This window comes from Chelonia mydas, chromosome 16 (genome assembly GCF_015237465.2).
Source record: "Chelonia mydas isolate rCheMyd1 chromosome 16, rCheMyd1.pri.v2, whole genome shotgun sequence".
Lineage (NCBI taxonomy): Eukaryota > Metazoa > Chordata > Testudines > Cheloniidae > Chelonia > Chelonia mydas.
In genome coordinates, this window is record NC_057857.1 from 25,670,265 (window position 1) to 25,689,563 (window position 19,299).

Genomic DNA, 19,299 nt, shown 5'->3' on the forward strand with positions numbered 1-19,299 from the left:
TTAATTAATTAAAAATTAATACAACCTTGTGTATTTTAAGTGCCTAATATACCTCTCGGTGCTCAATAAATATTATATAGGCAAATATCTTTGCTTAAAACTAAAATTAGTAAATTGAGAAAGCCAAAGGTTTGACTCTCTTTCTATACTGGTATAGATATTAATGCTTCTGAAGTCAAACAGCCCAATTCTCTTCTCTCTTAAACCTGGTGTAAACCAGCAGTTACTGCACTGAAGACAATAAGGTTACACTGCTATAAATGAGACCAGACTCCATTTTCCAATCTGCAGCAATTCTGTTGAACTAAAGGCACAAACCAGCTGTCAACAGTCTTCAGTCAGAGTTTAATAACAAGAACATCACAGCTACATGTCAATGTATTAAACATCCATGGGCCAAAATTGTCAATCATCATCAAGATGAATCCCAAAGGGATAGCCTTCTTGCAGATCAAATGTCATGCAGATCAATCTCTAGCTAAGTCCTTCAGACAGTCTAGCTGGATGTTCAATCTATGTCTGTCATTGGTGAACTTATTGTGCCACTGAAACTTTTGGCAACCACACGATTGTTGATCATGTAGGAGCATTTTTTAGAAAAGATATTTTGTGATTAATGAGTCTTCCATCTGAATAATATGGCCATATCAAGAAATATGCCGAAACCAATCCAGAGTGGACAGAGGTGATTGATGGATTTGGCTATGAATATTCTCATTTCTGATCTTGTGCTGCCACTTAACACAGAGGAGCTGGCAAAGACAACAAAGATTGAAAATGTCAGTCCGCTGCTCTTCAGCCTTTCTCAGCACACACATATCGCTGTATAATAAAGTTGGTATAAATGTGGTTCTGTAGATTAGCAGTTTTGTAGAAAGCTTGATGTCACAACTTCTCTGCAGAGGCCACTGAAGGGCCTGACACATGATAGCAATTGCTGCTATACAAGCATCCACATCTTTCAAACATCCTCCAGCACTATCTATGGTGTTTCCCAAGTATTTGACAGTTGTCACTTGTTCAATATCTCATCCAGACAGATTAATACTGAGCTGGTTGTAATCGGGAGTTGAGGCTGCTTGATGGTTATGGCTAAGGCTACTGTGTTTGGTGTGAAGGTTGCAGTGTTCACAGTAATCCTGAATTCTGATAAAGTCTATGAAACCTACACACACACAGAGAAGCAGTTCCTTTCCCCTCCAGGCTTTACAACCTAGTTCACATGGTTGCAGCACCAGTCAGGCTTGGCACATCTTCCCCTCTGCAGATGGAAATAGAGGGGCAGAAGGGCTAAATTTGATTGGCATTGGAACCTGACCCATGTGGCCGCAGCACCATCCAGGTTTGGTGTGTCCACATGTAGATGGAGATGGAGGGGCAGATGCACCAAACCTGAGTGGTATTGCAAGCACGTGGGCCAAGTCACAATGCTCGGAGCAGGGAGGGGGACCCAACCAATATGAGCAGGGGTGAGCACAGAGTGGAGTCATTCTCCAACCAATGTGCCTCTTACAGGCTCCCTGTATTTTTCTGCCTTTCTTCCATTAAATATTGTAGCCTTAATTATGGCCAGGGATTTCTTGGAATCATTTTTGTAATCTTCCATCAACCAATCAATGCCAACACTGAACAACAATGGTGACAGGACGCAGTATTGCCAAACTCTTGTGGAAATTGGAAACCATGCCATGTATCTACTATTAACTCAAACATAGCTTTCTGTTCCATTATAGAGCTCTTCTATCAATAACTCTGTCTTCCCAGAGATGCTAACTCACCTCATCAGAGCCCACAAACTTGAAGCACTGAATCAAAGGCATGGTGGAAGCTTATAAAAATGTTGTGCACAGCTTATTAAATTCAGGCATCTTTTCAAAAACTGTCTCAAGGTAAAGATCTAGTTGATAGTGGAACAACCAGGTCTAAAGCTGCACTGAGTATCCCTCCTGGCTTTTGCCATGAAGGGCATTGATGATTTGAGACTTCAACATGGAAGCAAAGACATTTTCTTCTAATCCTTCTTTTCTTCTAACATTTCTTCTAATTTTAAAGCATGCCATTCATCTGGTTTTTCAAAATACACTTTACTTTTGACTTAGTCATGGCCACATAAATTATATAAGAATTTATAGTTTCTAATAAATTAACATTACTTCTACTAGAACTGAATCATCACCACTTCATTGTTTTCTCTACACAAAGAATTATCAACAGCATATACTACTAGATTTTTGGTGGAAACAGACATTTCTTTTTAAATATTTTTGAGGAAACTTACATCCATGCATTGTTTGGAAGGGTGTATTATTCAAATATTATTTGGATCAAAGTGGAATACCACATTCTAAAAATGTAAACCACACTTTTCATTTAAAACTTTGGAAAGCACATGTAGTTCTGGAGGAAGGTGCAGGCCAGACTAGACTGAAGGCTGTGGTGCTCTAGTGCAAGCATCAACAGAACAGACACATGGCTGCAGATAAAGGTAAACACCGGGGGCACAAATTCACCCTTAATCTGAATCTTGCGTAGTCATTTACACCAGTGCAAAGTGGAGGTAAAATGCTACCAAATCAGAATGGTAAGTATTTCACTCACTTTGCACTGGTGTAAATGACGGCAGAAACAGTAAGGCAATGGTGAATCAGGTCCTAAGCAAAGAACTATGCAATGAGAGGAAGAAAATCTTGAGCTCCTTTCCCACTGACATACTTATTCTCAGAAACTCAGAGTATAAGGGTCATGTTTGTAAGCACAGGATGGGAGCATCTGCATAGATATGTAAATATGCTACTCAACATCCAAAAGAGCATATGGTCACAAAGTTCTCCTCCTTGGCATAACTCCGGCTTCTAAACAGGAGTAACTTGGTGGCCAGGAAGCAGCACTCTCAGGAGGTCAGCCTGTACGCTTCATGGCCACTCTCCTGTTCATTACTTTTCACCTCATACTCATACATGCATCATTTGGCACTTGTACTGTGTAGGGTCAAAATCTGAAATTTTAAAATAGTTGAATATAGTAATAATTGTGGGAGCAATCCCACTTTGATAACCCTTTTGTCATAATTTTCCTCACCATACAGGAATCAAGTGTACTGACACACTCCAATCAGTCTCCAGCACTGGGCAGAATAGCATTTCTAGCAGTGCCCTCAAACTGCATGATCTGCCAGTGCCACAGAAGTGTAGAATATTTTGATTGCAGTGGGTTATCTATAAAATACCCTAAGTTTCTGTTATGATGCAAGGATCCCCACCACCTGTTTCTTGATTAAAAGAAAAATATAGCATTCTCTAAACAAGTTAAGCTAAAAACTGTGCCAAGGGGCAAAATAAAGTCCAAAAAAACAGTAGCACCCTCATTATATTAATGAATGTTTTAAAATCCTTGTTGAAGTTCCTTGACTGATGAATGGACACATCTAATGTAAGTGACTTTTAGAAATCAACCCTATTAATTTATTTTATCCTGGTAAAGTAATAAAACTGTAGCAAATCTGTGAAGAGTAACTTCTACTTGACTGTAGATTATCTGTATAGAGCACACAATACTTGTGACTCGAAGGTCAGTACTCAAGTCCAAGAATTTATTGCAAATCTAGGTTAAATTAGTTCTCAAATAGCACACAGCATTGTCTATACCTAATATTTTAGGAAGAGTTCAAGGGTGCTGACGGTGTATGCATTCAGCACTGTCTATAACTAATATTCTAGGAAAAGTTTAAGGGTATGGACTGTGTATGCATTCAGAAACACCCCAACACACACACACACACACACACACACACACACACACACACTAGAGGGGTAGGACATTATACACCACAGAATCCAACACCATTGTTAAAATAAACATTGTTAACAGAGACAAGGTGGGTGAGGTAATATCTTTTATTGGACCAGCTTCCGTTGGTAAGAGAGACAAGCTTTTGAGCTTACACAGAGTTCTTCAGGGATCAGGTAAGAGCTCTGTGTACGTTAGAAAGCTTGCCTCTCACACCAACAAAAACGTATGCAATAAAAGATATTACCTCACCCACCTTGGCTCTCTCATATTCTGGGACCAGCAAGTCTACAACAACACTGCGTACAATCTTGTTAACAGTCATCCTTTCCATACTAATGAACAACTTTTCTTATCGCCAAGTATCTGGATTGCACTGAAGGCCTACTGTCTTAAAAAAAAAATAAATTTTTTACTTTCTTTGCTTCTTCCAGAGAACCTGCTTATAGAAAAATCATAAAACAGGTGAGAGAACTGCCTTCCAACTCTGAAATATTTATTTTCAGCTCAAGTGTTTAGTGGTTATCATTTTCTCTCTTTTACTTCCTTATTTGGCATAAATAAGAGTCAACAGGTATATTATTTTGACTGGCTCAAGCTTGAATAATTACTCACTCTGTGGTAGCCTCTTGTGATTCTGCAGCTGGAATTTCAGTTATTCTATCCCACCACACCCCTTTTCTATAGCAAAGAAATCCACTCTGCTAAATGCATGTATCTTTGGAACTGCAGCATCACTGAAGGCTCTCATAACACACGGTTATCTCAAATCATTTTCCCCCAGGGAGGGATCCAAAACTGAAAGCCACCTGAAAGAATTCTGGGGAGATCTCAGCTGTGGACCGGTTTACTTTTTGTACTGAGGTTAACAACATCTCCAAATCCAAATGAGGCTGGAATGCAAATACATAGCCTCTGCAGGAAAAAAAGAAAATATCAGCACACTACACGTAAGTAATATGACACCATTTTAACTCTGTAAGAAATTTTAAATGCATTAGGAAACAAGCCTTACTTTAGGAAACAAAGCCCCCCTCCCATCCCTTACCTCATGCTGTCACAAGTCTTTTCCCATTTTATCAAACAACAAGCACAAAATTAATAAATAAAGTAAACAAGAGTGAAAGCAAAATAAAAAAACAGGGCAGTCTAAGAACGTATACTGCAAATTCATTGGCTCCAATGCTGTCTAGCTTAAATCTACGATTCTAGTTGGCAGTTTGCAGGAATGATAGATACTCCTTATTCTGTGTTGGATGGTGCAGGATGCAGCATATCTACTGCAGTACTAGGCTGGCAGACACACAAATAGCAAGCTGCCTCAGCTCTGTTAGGAGCTAATGCTGGTTCTGAGCCAAAGTTTCCCCCCCAAAAAGAAAAAAATCCCAAACACATACATACATATATTTTATAAATATAAAAACATAAGGCTGTCTTGAAAAATGTGTAAAAAGATGAAAAACAGAGCAAAAAAAACCAATAAACAATACTTACCAAGAATTAAGAAGAAAAGAAAGTATCAAAACAGAAGCAGCAGAAAATTAGTAAGCACCAGAATTAAAGAAAAAAAAAAGACTTGAAAAAGATCAGAAATTAAAATAATTTGCAGGGAATTGACAAAAGGGATAAATTGTAATGTAACAATCAAATATACCTCATTTTTGTTTATTTGGCTTTTTTTAAATAGGATCTGATTATCTCTCTGGATTATATTATTGTTGGTTTATATCTGTTCCTGCCCTTTTAAGGGCACAGTAAAAATTCAAGTAAGGGTTTGAATTTTGTTTTGTTTTTTGGTTGGGGGGTTGTTTTTTTGTCTGAGTGATAAGAAAATTAACAAGTGGCCCAATTCTGCAGGCCTCCAATACCAAAATTCTCACCACTGAAGTACTGTAAATATTATTCTTAAACCCATCATCTTTTAATCCAGGGGTCTCAAACTCAATTTACCTTAGGGCCAATGCCAGTCCTCAAATCCTCCCAGCGGGCCAATAATGTCACTGAAGATGGTGTTCAGAAAAGAAAACGTTTATATTGTATTTTTTATTTTGAATTTCTTAGAAATGTCTTAGTCATACAACTTTATACAATTCTTTGCCTGCCAGAGAGTTCTTAGTGTTTGCCAGACACCTGGCAACACTTCAGTTCTGTCAGTTTGTTGATGTTTGGCCTCAGTGGCTGAGCAGTTGAAACCTTCAGGATTGCAGTAAGGTGTTCATCAGATAGTTGTGTTCGGTATTTTGACTTGTTTATATTCATTGTGGAAAAAAGTGATGCTGACTCTGCCCGGCAACTAATGATGCAGCCTCCATGGCTGACTCTGCCTGGCGACTAAAGATGGTATCCTTGTCCCTCTCCCCCAGCCATTGGGAGCTGCCATGGGCTGCGCCTGCAGCAGACATTGCCAGCAGCGTGGCTGCATGCGTCTCTCCTCCGCGGGCCGCAGTAGGGAGGTGCTCGGGCCACAGATGGCCTGTGGGCTGGGACCCTGAGACCCCAATCAGTGTTTTACAAGCTCTCAACAAAAGTTCCGGACTTCAAAAAAACTTTAGTGCAAAAGGAATTCCTCAACTATTGAGCATTTGCAGACAGTGAATTGAGTTTAAAATATAGCTGGGATGTATTACAGCATTCACCTGGCAATCTAGCAAATACCATTATATTCCAGATTTCAGATCAGTTCTATTATCACTCCATATCCCACATAAACTTTTCCAATTATTGACTTTTTCCAGCTATAATTTTCTATGGATGATCTCTGTACAGGTTTTTTTTTGTTTGTTTGTTTGTTTGGGTGGGGTGGTTAGCAAAATTCCTACAAGTATTTTGGAATTTTGGAGAGTGAGAATAATTTCTTCTTTTATTAAAACAGTTCTAGTCATACATTTTTAGACAGGGCTAGAGCAACAAACAAACAAATACCAAAACACTGCTTCTGACACATTTATTTTCCCTAAAAGTACAAGGAAATTAAATTTAAACAAGTATGATAACACAGCATTAGGTCTGAACAATGCAACATTACAAAATTAGGAAATGTAAAAGTTCCAGCTGAGTGCATAACTTTAACTGTGCATCCTGGCAAGTCTGCATTATGATATAGCATTTAGTTATGTGATCTACATCATAAACTTAACATTATCATTTCATAAATGTTAAGTGCTTAACTGTACAAACCTAATATTACATTAACTTTGTTTTGTGCTATTTGAGATACGAAATCAGACTTTCAGCAGAGCCTAAGTAGCATCCTGTAACCTATAACATCACATGACACCCATAAGTAAGTTTATTCAGCACTAAACCTTTTGGTTGTTTCACTCAGTCACTGTAACTAAACAATTACAATCTCTCTGGAATAACTGTTTACAAGCTGTCAATAAGAAGAGAAAATATTCTATTAAAAGATTTTTCCTCAGCTTCTGATGCTACAGGGCATAGTTACACAATATGTCTTATCCAAATAACAGGGAAAAAAAATAGTAAGCCCCTTCCAGGCTCAAATTTTAAACATCCTCCACACCAATAGTGTATACTTAAAATTTTCTTAATCTGAACTCCAGGGTAAGTATTGGGCCTCCTTCCAATCCCTTTTAATTCCAAAAACATCTCACCTAAAACAAAGTTTTGTTTCCTGAATCCACACTGTATCCAAATTGTGTCCCTCCAAAAACAGAGAGCAACCGACTCCACCAAGAACTCAGAATGAAGCATACGTTCCAAGTTGCTATTTTTAATGCCATCTGACAAGGGATTAGGTCTGAGTTTCCACACAAAACTGAGTTCTCCAGCTAGCCACTATTTAGCAGACATTTGGTTTGTCCCAACCCCTTCTTTCTTTTGACCATTTTTCCCCTTGCTTGTTAGTTGTTTACCCTCCCTTGGGATAGCAAGCCCTAATCATCACCACCCTGATAAATGTGTTTGATACTGTGGACTGACTGTTAATGAAAAGACAGTTACTTTTTCTGTAACTGGTGTTCTTTGAGATGTGTTACTCATGTCCATTCCATGTAAGGTATGCGTGCTCACCATATGCACCAGTGCTGAAAGTTTTTCCCTCAGTGGTATCCATTGGGGACTGGCTCTGGCGCCCCCTTGGAGTGGCGTGCGTATGCCGTGGTATAAAGGGTGCCACTGGCTCCTCCCACCTTCAGTTCCTTCTTGCCAGAAACTCCGACAGTGGGGAAGGAGGTGAGGTCATGGAACGGACATGAGCACCACATCTCGAAGAACACCAGTTACGGAAAAAGTAACTGTCTTTTCTTCGAGTGCTTGTTCACATCCATTCCATGTTAGGTGACATCCAAGCAGTACCAACAGAGGAGGGTAGGAGTTCATGGATGTGTAGCCTGTAACACAGCTCTGCCAAACCCAGCGTCATCCTTGGCCTGCTGGGTGATGGTGTAGTGTGCCATGAACATGTGAAACCGAAGACCACGTCCTGGCTCTGCAAATGTCCTGGATGGGGACATGTACCAGGAAGGCTGCTGAGAACGCTTGTGCTCTCGTTGAGTGGCCCTTCACCAACAGCGGCGGTTGAACCTGCGCCAACTCATAACAGGTCCGGATGCAGGAAGTGATACAGTTGGAGATCCTCTAAGAGGACACCGGCAGGGCGTTCTTCCTGTCCGCTATTATGATGAAGAGCTGTGTCGACCTGCAAAAGGTAAAACGCCAAGGCATGTCAGACGTCCAGGGCATGCAGCCGCCTCTCCTCATTGGTCTTGTTCGGTTTAAGACAGAACACCGGGAGGTACCTTGTCTTTGTAGAAGACTGTATATGGTGGTTCCGAGGTCAGGGCTTTAATCTCTGACACTCATTTAGCCGACGTCACTGCCACAAGGAAGGCAACTTTCCACGATAGGTGAGAAAGGGAACAAGAGCCCAAAGGCTCAAAGGGCAGACCCGTGAGTCTGGAGAGAACCAGATTGAGGTCCCATTGTGGGACAGGATCCCTAACAGGAGGGAAGAGCTTTTCAAGGCCTTTCAGGAACCTGATGGACATCTCATGCGAGAACACCGATCTACCCTGGATCGGCGGATGAAAAGCCGAGGTGGCTGCTAGATGAACTTTGATAGAAGAGAGGGCCAGGCCCTGATTTTTCAGGAGGAGCAGGTATTCCAAGATTAACTGCAGCGAGGTGTGCGTTGGGGAGAGGCTACGTTCAGATGCCCAGTGGGAGAACCTAGTCCACTTTGCCAGGTAAGTCGCCCTAGTGGAGGGTTTTCTACTTCCCAAAAGTAAATAATTAAAAGGAATGAAACTACATTTACAGGAGATTACAGGAAAGAGTGGCCAATGCCAGCAATCAGAATGGCAGAGATGACATATTTGTAAACAGACATGTCAATCATACATAAACATCAAAAACACACATAAAATTGATGAATATTTTAGGAGCGGTCTGTGTGTAAAATACTTCCGTGAAGCAAACAGAAGCTCACTACATTGTTTTGGATAGGGAGGAGAAGCCTGATCTAGCCATTGCACCCTCGCTCCAGCCTGCCTTTAACCCCTGTTACTACACATTTGGATTGCTCCAGTATGCTCAGTAATGGCAGATTATCGAATGCTGATGGGGAGCATTTTATAATGCTACAAGTTAGTTTCTCTTTTTCTGCTTCCCCACAGCCCCCCACCAGGGTCTCTAGGCAGCATCTCATTGCCTCACGTTAAAGCTCTTTCCTCTTTGGGTCTCTGTGTTGTGGGTGTTTGCTGTCAGATGCTTGACAGTGGGGGAGTTGTAACTTTGTCATAAAGAATGCTCTATTTTAAATAAAATTCAGCTGTGACGACCCTTGGTGTGGCTCATTTTTTAAAGTGCAGAACACCACATGCACTCTCTCCATCTCACCCTAGCTGTGTGTAGGGAGCCCAGTGCTGGGATACCAGGGTGCAATGCCCTGTGTGTATGCTCCCCCTACTGACACCCTCATACCCTGTGTGTATCCCTGTTCCAATTGTGGCAGTGACCCTGGTGGCCAGTATTCTGTGTGTCTCCCCTCCATGTGTGCAATGACCCCTGGTGGCCAGTTTAGGACATGCCATATGTGTAACCCTCTCCCCGGTGGAGGCAGTGAACCCTCCTGGAAATGTGAGGCAGTACCCTGTGTATATCCCTCCTATTAGGGCAGTGATCCCTGGTGGCCAGATGAGGCAGTGCCCTATGTATATCCCCCACAACTGGGGCAGTGTCACCTGGTGGCTAGGTGGGGCAGTGCCCTGGGTGTATCTCTTCCTCCAGTGGGGGCACTGACCCAAGATGGGTCAGTGGTTTGTGTATATTCTCTCCTCACCCCCTTGGAAGCAGTGAAACCTGGTGGTCAGGTGGGACAGTGCCTTGTGTATTTCCCCCTCCTCATTGGGGCAGTGACCCCTGATTCAGTAGTGGGGCAGTGCCTTGTGTGTATTTCAGCAGCCCAGTCCACCCCACCCCATCCTACCTTGCACTGGGCCAGTGACCCCTGATGGCTAGATGAGGCAGTGCTGTGTGTGTAGCCCTCAGGGCAGGGAGGAGGGGAATGACCCTGGTGGCCAGATGCAGTAGTGTCCCAGGTGTTCCTTACCTCCATTGAGACTGTGACTACGGGTGTCCAGGAGGGTCAGTGTCCTGAGTGTATCCCATCACCTTTGGAGGCATTGGCGACCAAGATGGGGGCAGTGCCCTGTGTGTATGCCTTCCCACATTCTATGCAGTGACCCAGGGTGGCCTGGATAGAGGATGTGACGGGATCCCCGGGGTACAGCCTGGGACTGTGGGACCGCTGTGCCCCCTGAACTCTCTCTAGCCTGGGTTGTCTCTCACAGTGCCTTGCTAGCGACCAGCAGCAAACCCCTTCAGGTGCTGTTATCACTCAGCACAACCGCATGTGGAGACCTGCATCCAGCTAGATTGCATGAATGCTCCCAGAGCCACTCATGAATCACACAGAGAAAGGCACCAGAGCCAAATCCCCCCAGCTTCCAGCACTGTACCTCAGGAATATACCTTTTTGTACTGCTCAAAACAAGCAGTGCAAATTTATTAATTGGTTCACCACTTCATCAATGGAAAGTGGATATACACTAGCCTTTGCAAACCTGAGCAGACTACCAAACACTTCAGGTAAACTCACTGGTAAAGATAAACAGTTAAACAAATTTATTGTCTACAAAAGATAGATTTTAAATGAGTATAAGTGATAGGCAAAAAGTCAGTGTTAGTTACCACAAGAAAATAAAATATAAGCACACAGACTAATATAAGCAGTCTAAACTCTCAACCCTATTAGACTGGGCAACATCTAAATTAAGCAGTTTTTCTCTCCCCACTGGATATTGCATTTCATAGTACACAGATTTCACCCTTGAAACCTGTGCCAGTCTCCTCTGTTGGAGTCTTAAGTCTTCTTCTCAGTGTCCTTGTTGCTTGCAGCATAGGTGGGGACAGGAGAAAGGCCAAGCATGGGCCCCCTGTGTTCCGTTTTATACCCTCAGTCCCATGTGCTTAGGGAACGCAAGTCCAGGCATGTCTGCGGGGCATTGCTGAGTCTCCAGGCAAGATTGAGCAATTCCTCTGGTGTGGCCTCATGCAGGTGAGTCATTGAATTGTAGCTCCCTTGCTGGACAATGGCTGTTGGTGGGTTGTTTGATACCCCGCCCAGGCCTTGGTTACTTTCCTTGCTGTTGCCTCTGGGGAGCTAATATCTGGCTGATTCCTCAACTTACAGCATGTTTTAGTGACAACCATACAACACAATTCTCGTAACTTCATATGCATTAATGATATACATGGATAGAGAAATGACTTTCAGCAGATCATAAGTCATGCCTGACTAATCTAATTGCCTTCTATGACGAGATAACTGGCTCTGTGATGAGGAGAAAGCAGTGGACGTGTCATTCCTTCACTTTAGCAAAGCTTTTCATATGGTCTCCCACAGTATTCTTGCCAGCAAGTTAAAGAAGTATGGGCTGGATGAATGGACTATAAGGTGGATAGAAAGCTGGATAGATCCTCGGGCTCAAATGGTAGTGATCAATGGCTCCATGTCTAGTTGGCAGCCGGTATCAAGCGGAGTGCCCCAAGGGTCGGTCCCAGGGCCGGTTTTGTTCAATATCTTCATTAATGATCTGGAGGATCGTGTGGACTGCACCCTCAGCAAGTTTGCAGATGACACTAAACTGGGAGGAGTGGTAGATAAGCTAGAGGGTAGGGATAGGATACAGAGGGACCTAGACAAATTAGAGGACTGGGCCAAAAGAAATCTGATGAGGTTCAACAATTCAAGTGCAGAGTCCTGCACTTAGGACGGAAGAATCCCGCGCATTGCTACAGACTAGGGACCGAATGGCTAGGCAGCAGTTCTGCAGAAAAGGACCTAGGGGCATAGGCGGCGAGTTATATGGGCTCATGGAGCCCTGGCACCAGGAATATTCAGAGCCGGGGGCCCTGCTCCACCAATATTCAGAGCCCCAGCCCTCACCTGCCGCCCCCCTCCCATGCGATCTCCCCGCGGCCCCGGAGTGCCCTGCACCCCTCCCCAGAGTGTCCCTGCCCCCGGAAGGAAAGCTTGCCTGCCTGCCTGCACACGCAACCGACTGCTGTTGCCTCTGGTAACAAGAGGCACTGGCAGCAGTTTGAGGCAGGCAGCTGACTGCTGTACCAGGGGATGGGGAGGAGGCATCCACGTGCTTGGCAGCCCTCTTCCCCCTCCCCCGCCTCCAGGAGGGGACCTCACTCACCTGAGCAGCTGCTGGGGCTTTGATGAGTATTTGATCCTGTGATCTGCCCCTCTCCCATCCCCCCGGCAGCCACCACTTCTGCCCCACACTGGGCAAGGGGCAGCCCCATCCCCCACCCCCAGTGAGGCTACGGTGAAGGGCAGCAGGCTGCAGCAGGAGAGGAAGGAAGCCACATGTGATGGCAGTCCCCTCCCCACTCCAGCACCCACCCACCCACCGCAGGGGAGACGGGGTGGGGGGGCTTCCTGAACCTGAGCAGATGGGGCTTGGGTGAATTTTGTGACATCCTGCTCTCCCCCTGCCCCACCCCACAGCCACCGCTCCTGCCCCACACTGGGCAAGGGGCAGCCCCATCCCCCACCCCCAGTGAAGCTATGGTCAGGGGCAGCAGCATGGGAGGCCACACATGATGGCAGTCCCCCCCCCCAGTACCCACCATAGGGGAGGCGAGGGGGCTTCCTGGACCTGAGTGGGGCCCTAGGAGCATGTGCAGAGTGAGTGTGCTGTGGGAGGGGAGAGGAGGGGTCCCTCACCCAGAGCTCGCTGCTGCCGGCGGGGGGAGGGCGGGGGGGAGAAGAGTCCTCTTCTGATCCTAGCCCTGGGGCAGCCTGTCTGCAGCCCAAGCTTCTTGTCCCCAGCCCTGCCCCACCCCAGAGCCTGCGCCCCCAGCACCACAACACTGAGTCCCAGCCCTGAGCCCCCTCCTCAGTGTGAACCCCTCATCCCCAGCCCTACCGCAGAGCCCTCACCTGAGGGGAAAAACACACAACTTAAATTTGGCGATCAGTTTGGGGTATGATCGTGTTTAGCACAATACTTGATTATTTTACACCCTTTAAAGTGTATAATTGGTTGTATACAGGTGTTATGAAGCAGGAATGTTCTTAATGTTTTCTCTGAACACCGTGTGGGTGCCTCAGTTTCCTCTATGCACTTCTTAAGGATCTAGGTGGTGGGATAAGGGTGTGTGATTGTTGTAGAGCCCTAGAGGGCCAGTGTGATGCTGTCTACAGAGAGAATGGCCGACACTCTGTCTCCTGGCAACTGATGGCCTGGGCCCCTCCCCTGCAAGATGCTAACTGAAAGTGTTGAAGAACAAAGAGATCAGGTGGCCTCCTTGTCCAGAAAAGACACAAAGGTCAGAGGAGGGGCCGGAGGCAGTGTCAGTTTGGAGCTGGCTGGGGAAACGGGGAGAGGCCCAGAACTTGGGTCTGGGCTCCCCACCCCCCAAGTTGGAACTGACTGAGGGGTCCTGTTTTCTGTACCTACAACAAGCTCTGTTTTATACTGTGTTCCTTCTGTTTTACCGGCTGGCTGAGAGTCACGTCTGACATTGGAGTTGGGTTGCAGGGCCCTCTGGCTTCCCCAGGAGCCTGCCTGGGCAGACTCACTGCAGGAGGTGCACGGTGTGGCAGATAGCATCATACTGGCTCTCTAGGGCTCTACAACAATCACACACCCTTATCCCACCACCTAGATCCTTAAGAAATGCATAGGGGAAACTGAGGCACCCACACAGTATTCAGAGAAAACATTAAGAACATTCCCACTTCGTCACAACAGGTTCAACAAAATATAATACATTGAAGCAGGCGAGTGCTGCTTCTGACTTTCCACTTTTAATTGACCCTTGAAATCTTGTGGCGCCGGTGCATTGTAGCTTCATTTTATCCCAGCAACAAATTCTTGATTTGTAGGACCACTAACAATCAACAACCCTAACCCTATATTTGTTTTAATTTTAGAAAGTATTTTCTTTTGAGGGTTGTTGATCAAAGAGTGCTTGGTTGTTTCCATATTCAAAAGAGTATTAATAACATTGAAATTCTTAGTTAAATAATTTTTTCTTACAATAGTGATATTATGGAATAAAGGGAAACTATTAAACGCTTACAGTTTCCAGTCCATTTTTACATTATTTAATAAACTATATATCGGCTTACAGGGTGGGTGGGAGGGTGGGGGGAGGTGGGGGACTAGACCCATTCTGGGCACCACCAAAAATTATACAAACCTGCCGCCCCTTAGGGGTTACAGTGGATGAGAAGCTGGATATGAGTCAACAATGTGCCCTTGTTGCCAAGAAGGCTAACGGCATTTGGGGCCAAGAAGACTAACGGCATTTTGGGCTGTATAAGTAGGGGCACTGCCAGCAGATTGAGGGACTTGATCATTCTCCTCTATTCGACATTGGTGAGGCCTCATCTGGAGTACTGTGTCCAGTTTTGGGCCCCAAACTACAAGAAGGATGTGGAAAAACTGGAAAGCGTCCTGCGGAGGACAACAAAAATGATTAGGGGACTGGAACACATGACTTATGACGAGAGGCTGAGGGAACTGGGATTGTTTAGTCTGCAGGGTTCCAAAGAGGATGGATCTAGACTGTTCTCAGTAGTAGCAGATGACAGAACAAAGAGTAGTGGTCTCAAATTGCAGTGGGGGAGGTTTAGGTTGGATATTAGGAAAAACTTTTTCACTAGGAGGGTGATGAAACACTGGAATGTGTTACCTAGGAAGGTGGTGGAATCTCCTTCTTTAGAGGTTTTAAGGTCAGGCTTAACAAAGCCCTGGCTAGGATGATTTAGTTGGGGATTGGTCCTGCTTTGAGCAGGGGGCTGGACTAGATGACCTCCTGAGGTCCCTTCCAACCCTGATATTCTATGATTCTATGATAACCTTTCCCGATACCTTACAAGACATGCTTTATATGTAATATCACAATTATATACAGATGAGGAATATGGGGGTTACAAGACACTCCCCTAAGGTATAGTATGTCACAGAGGGGCACTGGCAGAGCTATGTGGGGAGCCCCACACTCGGATAGCAAGGGGCTGTGGGTCAGGATTGTGGGGCACTGGCAGAGCTGAAGCCTAGCAGAAGCCTTCTGGTGCTACTTTGTCTAGCCCTAGAGCTACCCCACCAAGGTGCTCATGGACCAAGGCACTTCCTTCACATCACAGATGTTCAAGGAATTGTCTTCTCTCAATATGGCAACCACAAGCTAAGGATGGCAGCCTACCACCCACAAGGCAACAGCCTTGCAAGCGAGCCAATCAGAAACTGCTAGTGAGGCTGAGGATCCTGTCAGAAACATGGAACTTGCTAGAGCTAACCTACATTTATAACAAAACAGTGTACACCTCCAATAAGTACTCACTGAATGTCACTGGGCTCCCACTACTGGGATGGCTCACATGGGGATGGCTCACATCATCCGTGGCTGGGATGGCTCACATCAGACCATGGTCCTGGCCCCAAGCGAACAGAGGAGAAGAGTGAGGCGGCTGGAGGGGGCAGAATAAGGCACCAAAGTCCAGCCTCACGGCAGGGGAAGAGGAGGGCAGAGAGGAGGCACTCAAGCCTGATCCTGGGGTGGGGGGAACGGAGCAACAAGGCAGGAACATCCCAACAGTCTGAAAGGCTGAACGGGGGGCGGGTGGGGGGGTGTCCCTCCTACTCAACTGACAGAGCAGTGCTGAGGGTGGCCAAGTCATGGAACATGCCCGCTACCTGGAGACAGGTGTGTTTCCCCCATTTCCTCCCCTCCTTGCTACTCTGTGCAAATCTGACTGGCTGGGAGGAGTGCCACTCCAAAACAAGCACCCAGAATTAAATAGGTTTCAGAGTAACAGCGTGTTAGTCTGTATTCGCAAAAAGAAAAGGAGTACTTGTGGCACCTTAGAGACTAACCAATTTATTTGAGCATGAGCTTTCGTGAGCTACAGCTCACTTCATCGGATGCATACTGTGGAAGCTGCAAAAAACATTATATACATACAGAGACCATGAAACAATACCTCCTCCCACCCCACTCTCCTGTAGCTCACGAAAGCTTATGCTCAAATAAATTTGTTAGTCTCTAAGGTGCCACAAGTACTCCTTTTCTTTTTGCGAATACAGACTAACACGGCTGCTACTCTGAAACCTGTTTATACCATGTAATACATCACAATAAACTCACATAAGAAAATTATAAAAGACAACAACACTGTATCACCTAAAGGTGAACACTTTTCACAAAGCAATCACTCTGTATCTGACCTATCAGTCTTCAAACTCAAACCAGCATAACACTTTCAAAGGATGAGCCTGTGAACTTAAATTAATAACTCTGATAGATACAAACTCAAGGTCTTAAATAAAGACACTGGATGTATGGCTTATTACAACGATCTGTAACCCATTAACCGTTTCTGTTTTGTCCTATAACTACAGGGCTGTTCAAAGTGAAGTGGCCCATTAATGGTCCCTTAAAATATGTGTTAACTAGTTATGCTAAACCAGTGGCTCTCACCCTTTCCAGACTATTGTACCCCTTTCAGGAGTCTGATATGTCTTGCATATCCTTAAAGGCTACTTGCTTACAAAATCAGACATAACAATACTAAAGTATCAGAGCACACTATTACTGAAAAATTGCTTGCTTTCCCATTTTTACCATATAATTACAAAATAAATGAATTGGAATATAAATATCGTACTAACATTTCAGTGTATATAGAGGAATATAAACAAGTAATTGTCTGTATAAAAATTTAGTTTTTACTGATTTTGCTAGTGCTTTTTATGTAGCCTGTTAAACTAGGCAGATATCTAGATGAGTTGATGTACCCCCTGGAAGACCTCTATGTACCCCTGGTTGAGACAACAGTGCTAAACTATCTGTTCGACCTTGTATTTAGCTATGACACTCTGAGTACCAAGAAGAATTCTATGTATCTTGAAGGCTTGTCTCTCTCACCAAGCAGACAGACAGACAGACCCTGTTAGTACTATGGAGCCACTTTCTCCAATGCTGCCTATAGGGGCCAAGGGGCGTGTGTGTACCCATCTACTTACTCAGACCTCCCCAGGGACAACACAGTGGGGGAATTCTCCGACTACCAGAAGCTCGTTAGCTCCCTGGGGAAGGCTCGGTTTTCCAGTCCGTGCCCCAGTGGGCTCCTCCAACCCAGGGAAAGGCCCCCCTGCCCCTACTATCCTGGGGAATGGCCCTTACCCTCAGAACACACTAGGGAATGGCCCATGGCTCCCACATATTCACCCACTCCACACCTCTGGATGTCTCCACAACATTGCTGCTTCCCAGGACTGGCTCTAGGCACCAGCAAAGCAAGCATGTGCTTGGGGCACCGCAATTCCAGGGGTGGCATTCCGGCCATCCCTTTTTTTTTTTTTTTTTTTTTTTGCGCTTGGGCAGTTGAGCTCTGGGAGCTTGGGGCAGCAAATTTTTTGCTTGGGGCAGAAAAAAACCTAGAGCCGACCTGCTGCTTCCCAACACCCTAGGGAGAGGCCTTTGCAGGAAGAATAGCGTCTCCATGCACTTGCCCTGACCCAGCTCAGCCCCTTTGCCAGCAGCTCACAACTACCCGTCCAAGTGAGGAAGCAGCAGCACCAAGCAGGGACCAATTCACACCTCCCCCCATATGATAACTAAAGAGCCTTACCCACTGCAGATTGTGACAGCATCAAAGCGCTCAATCATCTGTAGCGTGCGGTCCTTGGTCCAGAAGGCAGTGACATCTGAGCTGTTCTAAGTGCCTTTGGTTGGACTCATGGCATCCACCAGCCACAAGAACTGGAAGGGGAGCAGCTCAGACCCCAAGAACGGGTATGTGTAGAAGTAGTAACATCATTCAGGGACCGCTGACTGTGGCTGTGCAGAGGACACAGGACCTTGGCTGGGCAGGGACTGGGAGTGTTGGAGGGACTAGTCTGCACTGCCTAGTGGGGTGTCATGCCTTGCAGAGGCCCAGTGCCAGACTCAGCTCCAGTCTCTGGGCAGGGGCTGGGAGGGTCTCTTCTGTGCCTCTTAGAGGGGGTGTCCAACGCAGAGGCCTAGTGCCAAGTTCAGTGGGGGGGAAGGGGGGGGGTCTGGCAGTGCTGGAGGATCTCTGTAGCATACAATTGAAGTCACAGCAGGTGACCCCAAAGTGCACAAATTGACTTGACGCCAGACTCTTGTGATGAGAACCTGGATGGGCGGGGAGGAGTGAAGCAGTGGATTGTGGGAGAGGTGTTTATCCCGGACTCCATCTCCCATCAGCCATTGCGAGGCCCGACCGGGACCATTTCCAGGACGTTGCCGATGTGACGCTGGCATGGTACCGCCGTCACGAGAAAGTCAGAGAAGAGGACGGCGCCAGCGTCATGGCGAAGGGAATCCATCTGCTCCATGCCTCGTGGGGGTAGTCGCCCTGCTCTGCACCATGGGAGTTGTATTCTCCAGCGTGCTGGACTGCAGCAGGGAATCCCACGCCGCACGCTTCCAGGCCTGCCATCTCCAATCCACTGCCAACACCCGCCCGCATTCTCAATGGCTCCAATACCCTCCAGCTTTCCTCACTGAATGAGATTCAGTCTGAATCGCCACTTGTTCCCGCATCCCAATATCCCCAGTAGTAGAGCCAGTACAGCGTTCAATAACCATGGAAATGTCCAGTAACTGTTTTTGGTGCCACACTATTAGAGCACACATAACGGGATTAATACTTCTGGTACGGTTCCCGCTGAGACACTTAAACACGTAGCAGGACAAATAACTTTCGTAGAACACGCTTAGAGCGCGAATCAGATAAATTACTTCCGGTTATTACGTCCGGTGGGATACTATTAGAAAGCGCACCTAGGTAAAAAACTTCCGATCACGTTCCCCGTGGGACACTATTAGAATGAGCATTTCGGTAAAAGACTTCCGGTCACTGTCCGCAGGCGGATACTTTTAGAGAGCACAACAGTGCGAATGATTCCGGTCACTGTTGCCCTTGGAACATCATTCAAC

At 45.7% G+C, this 19,299-nt stretch overlaps 1 protein-coding gene across 3 annotated transcripts in view; it reads right to left on the bottom strand.

Annotated features, from left to right (window-relative positions):
• GARNL3 (GTPase activating Rap/RanGAP domain like 3) overlaps nt 1–18,531 on the bottom strand; it is a 227,851-nt gene extending 209,320 nt beyond the window's left edge. For 2 of the 3 annotated variants that reach the window (XM_043530540.1, XM_037879520.2), the window contains exon 1: nt 17,966–18,531. In XM_043530540.1, coding sequence (XP_043386475.1) covers nt 17,966–18,003 — 38 coding nt within the window. In that variant the 5' untranslated portion in view covers nt 18,004–18,531. The remainder of the gene's footprint in view (nt 1–17,965) is intronic. The other variant, XM_043530542.1, reaches the window with a different exon arrangement.
• Nucleotides 18,532–19,299: the final 768 nt, after the last annotated feature.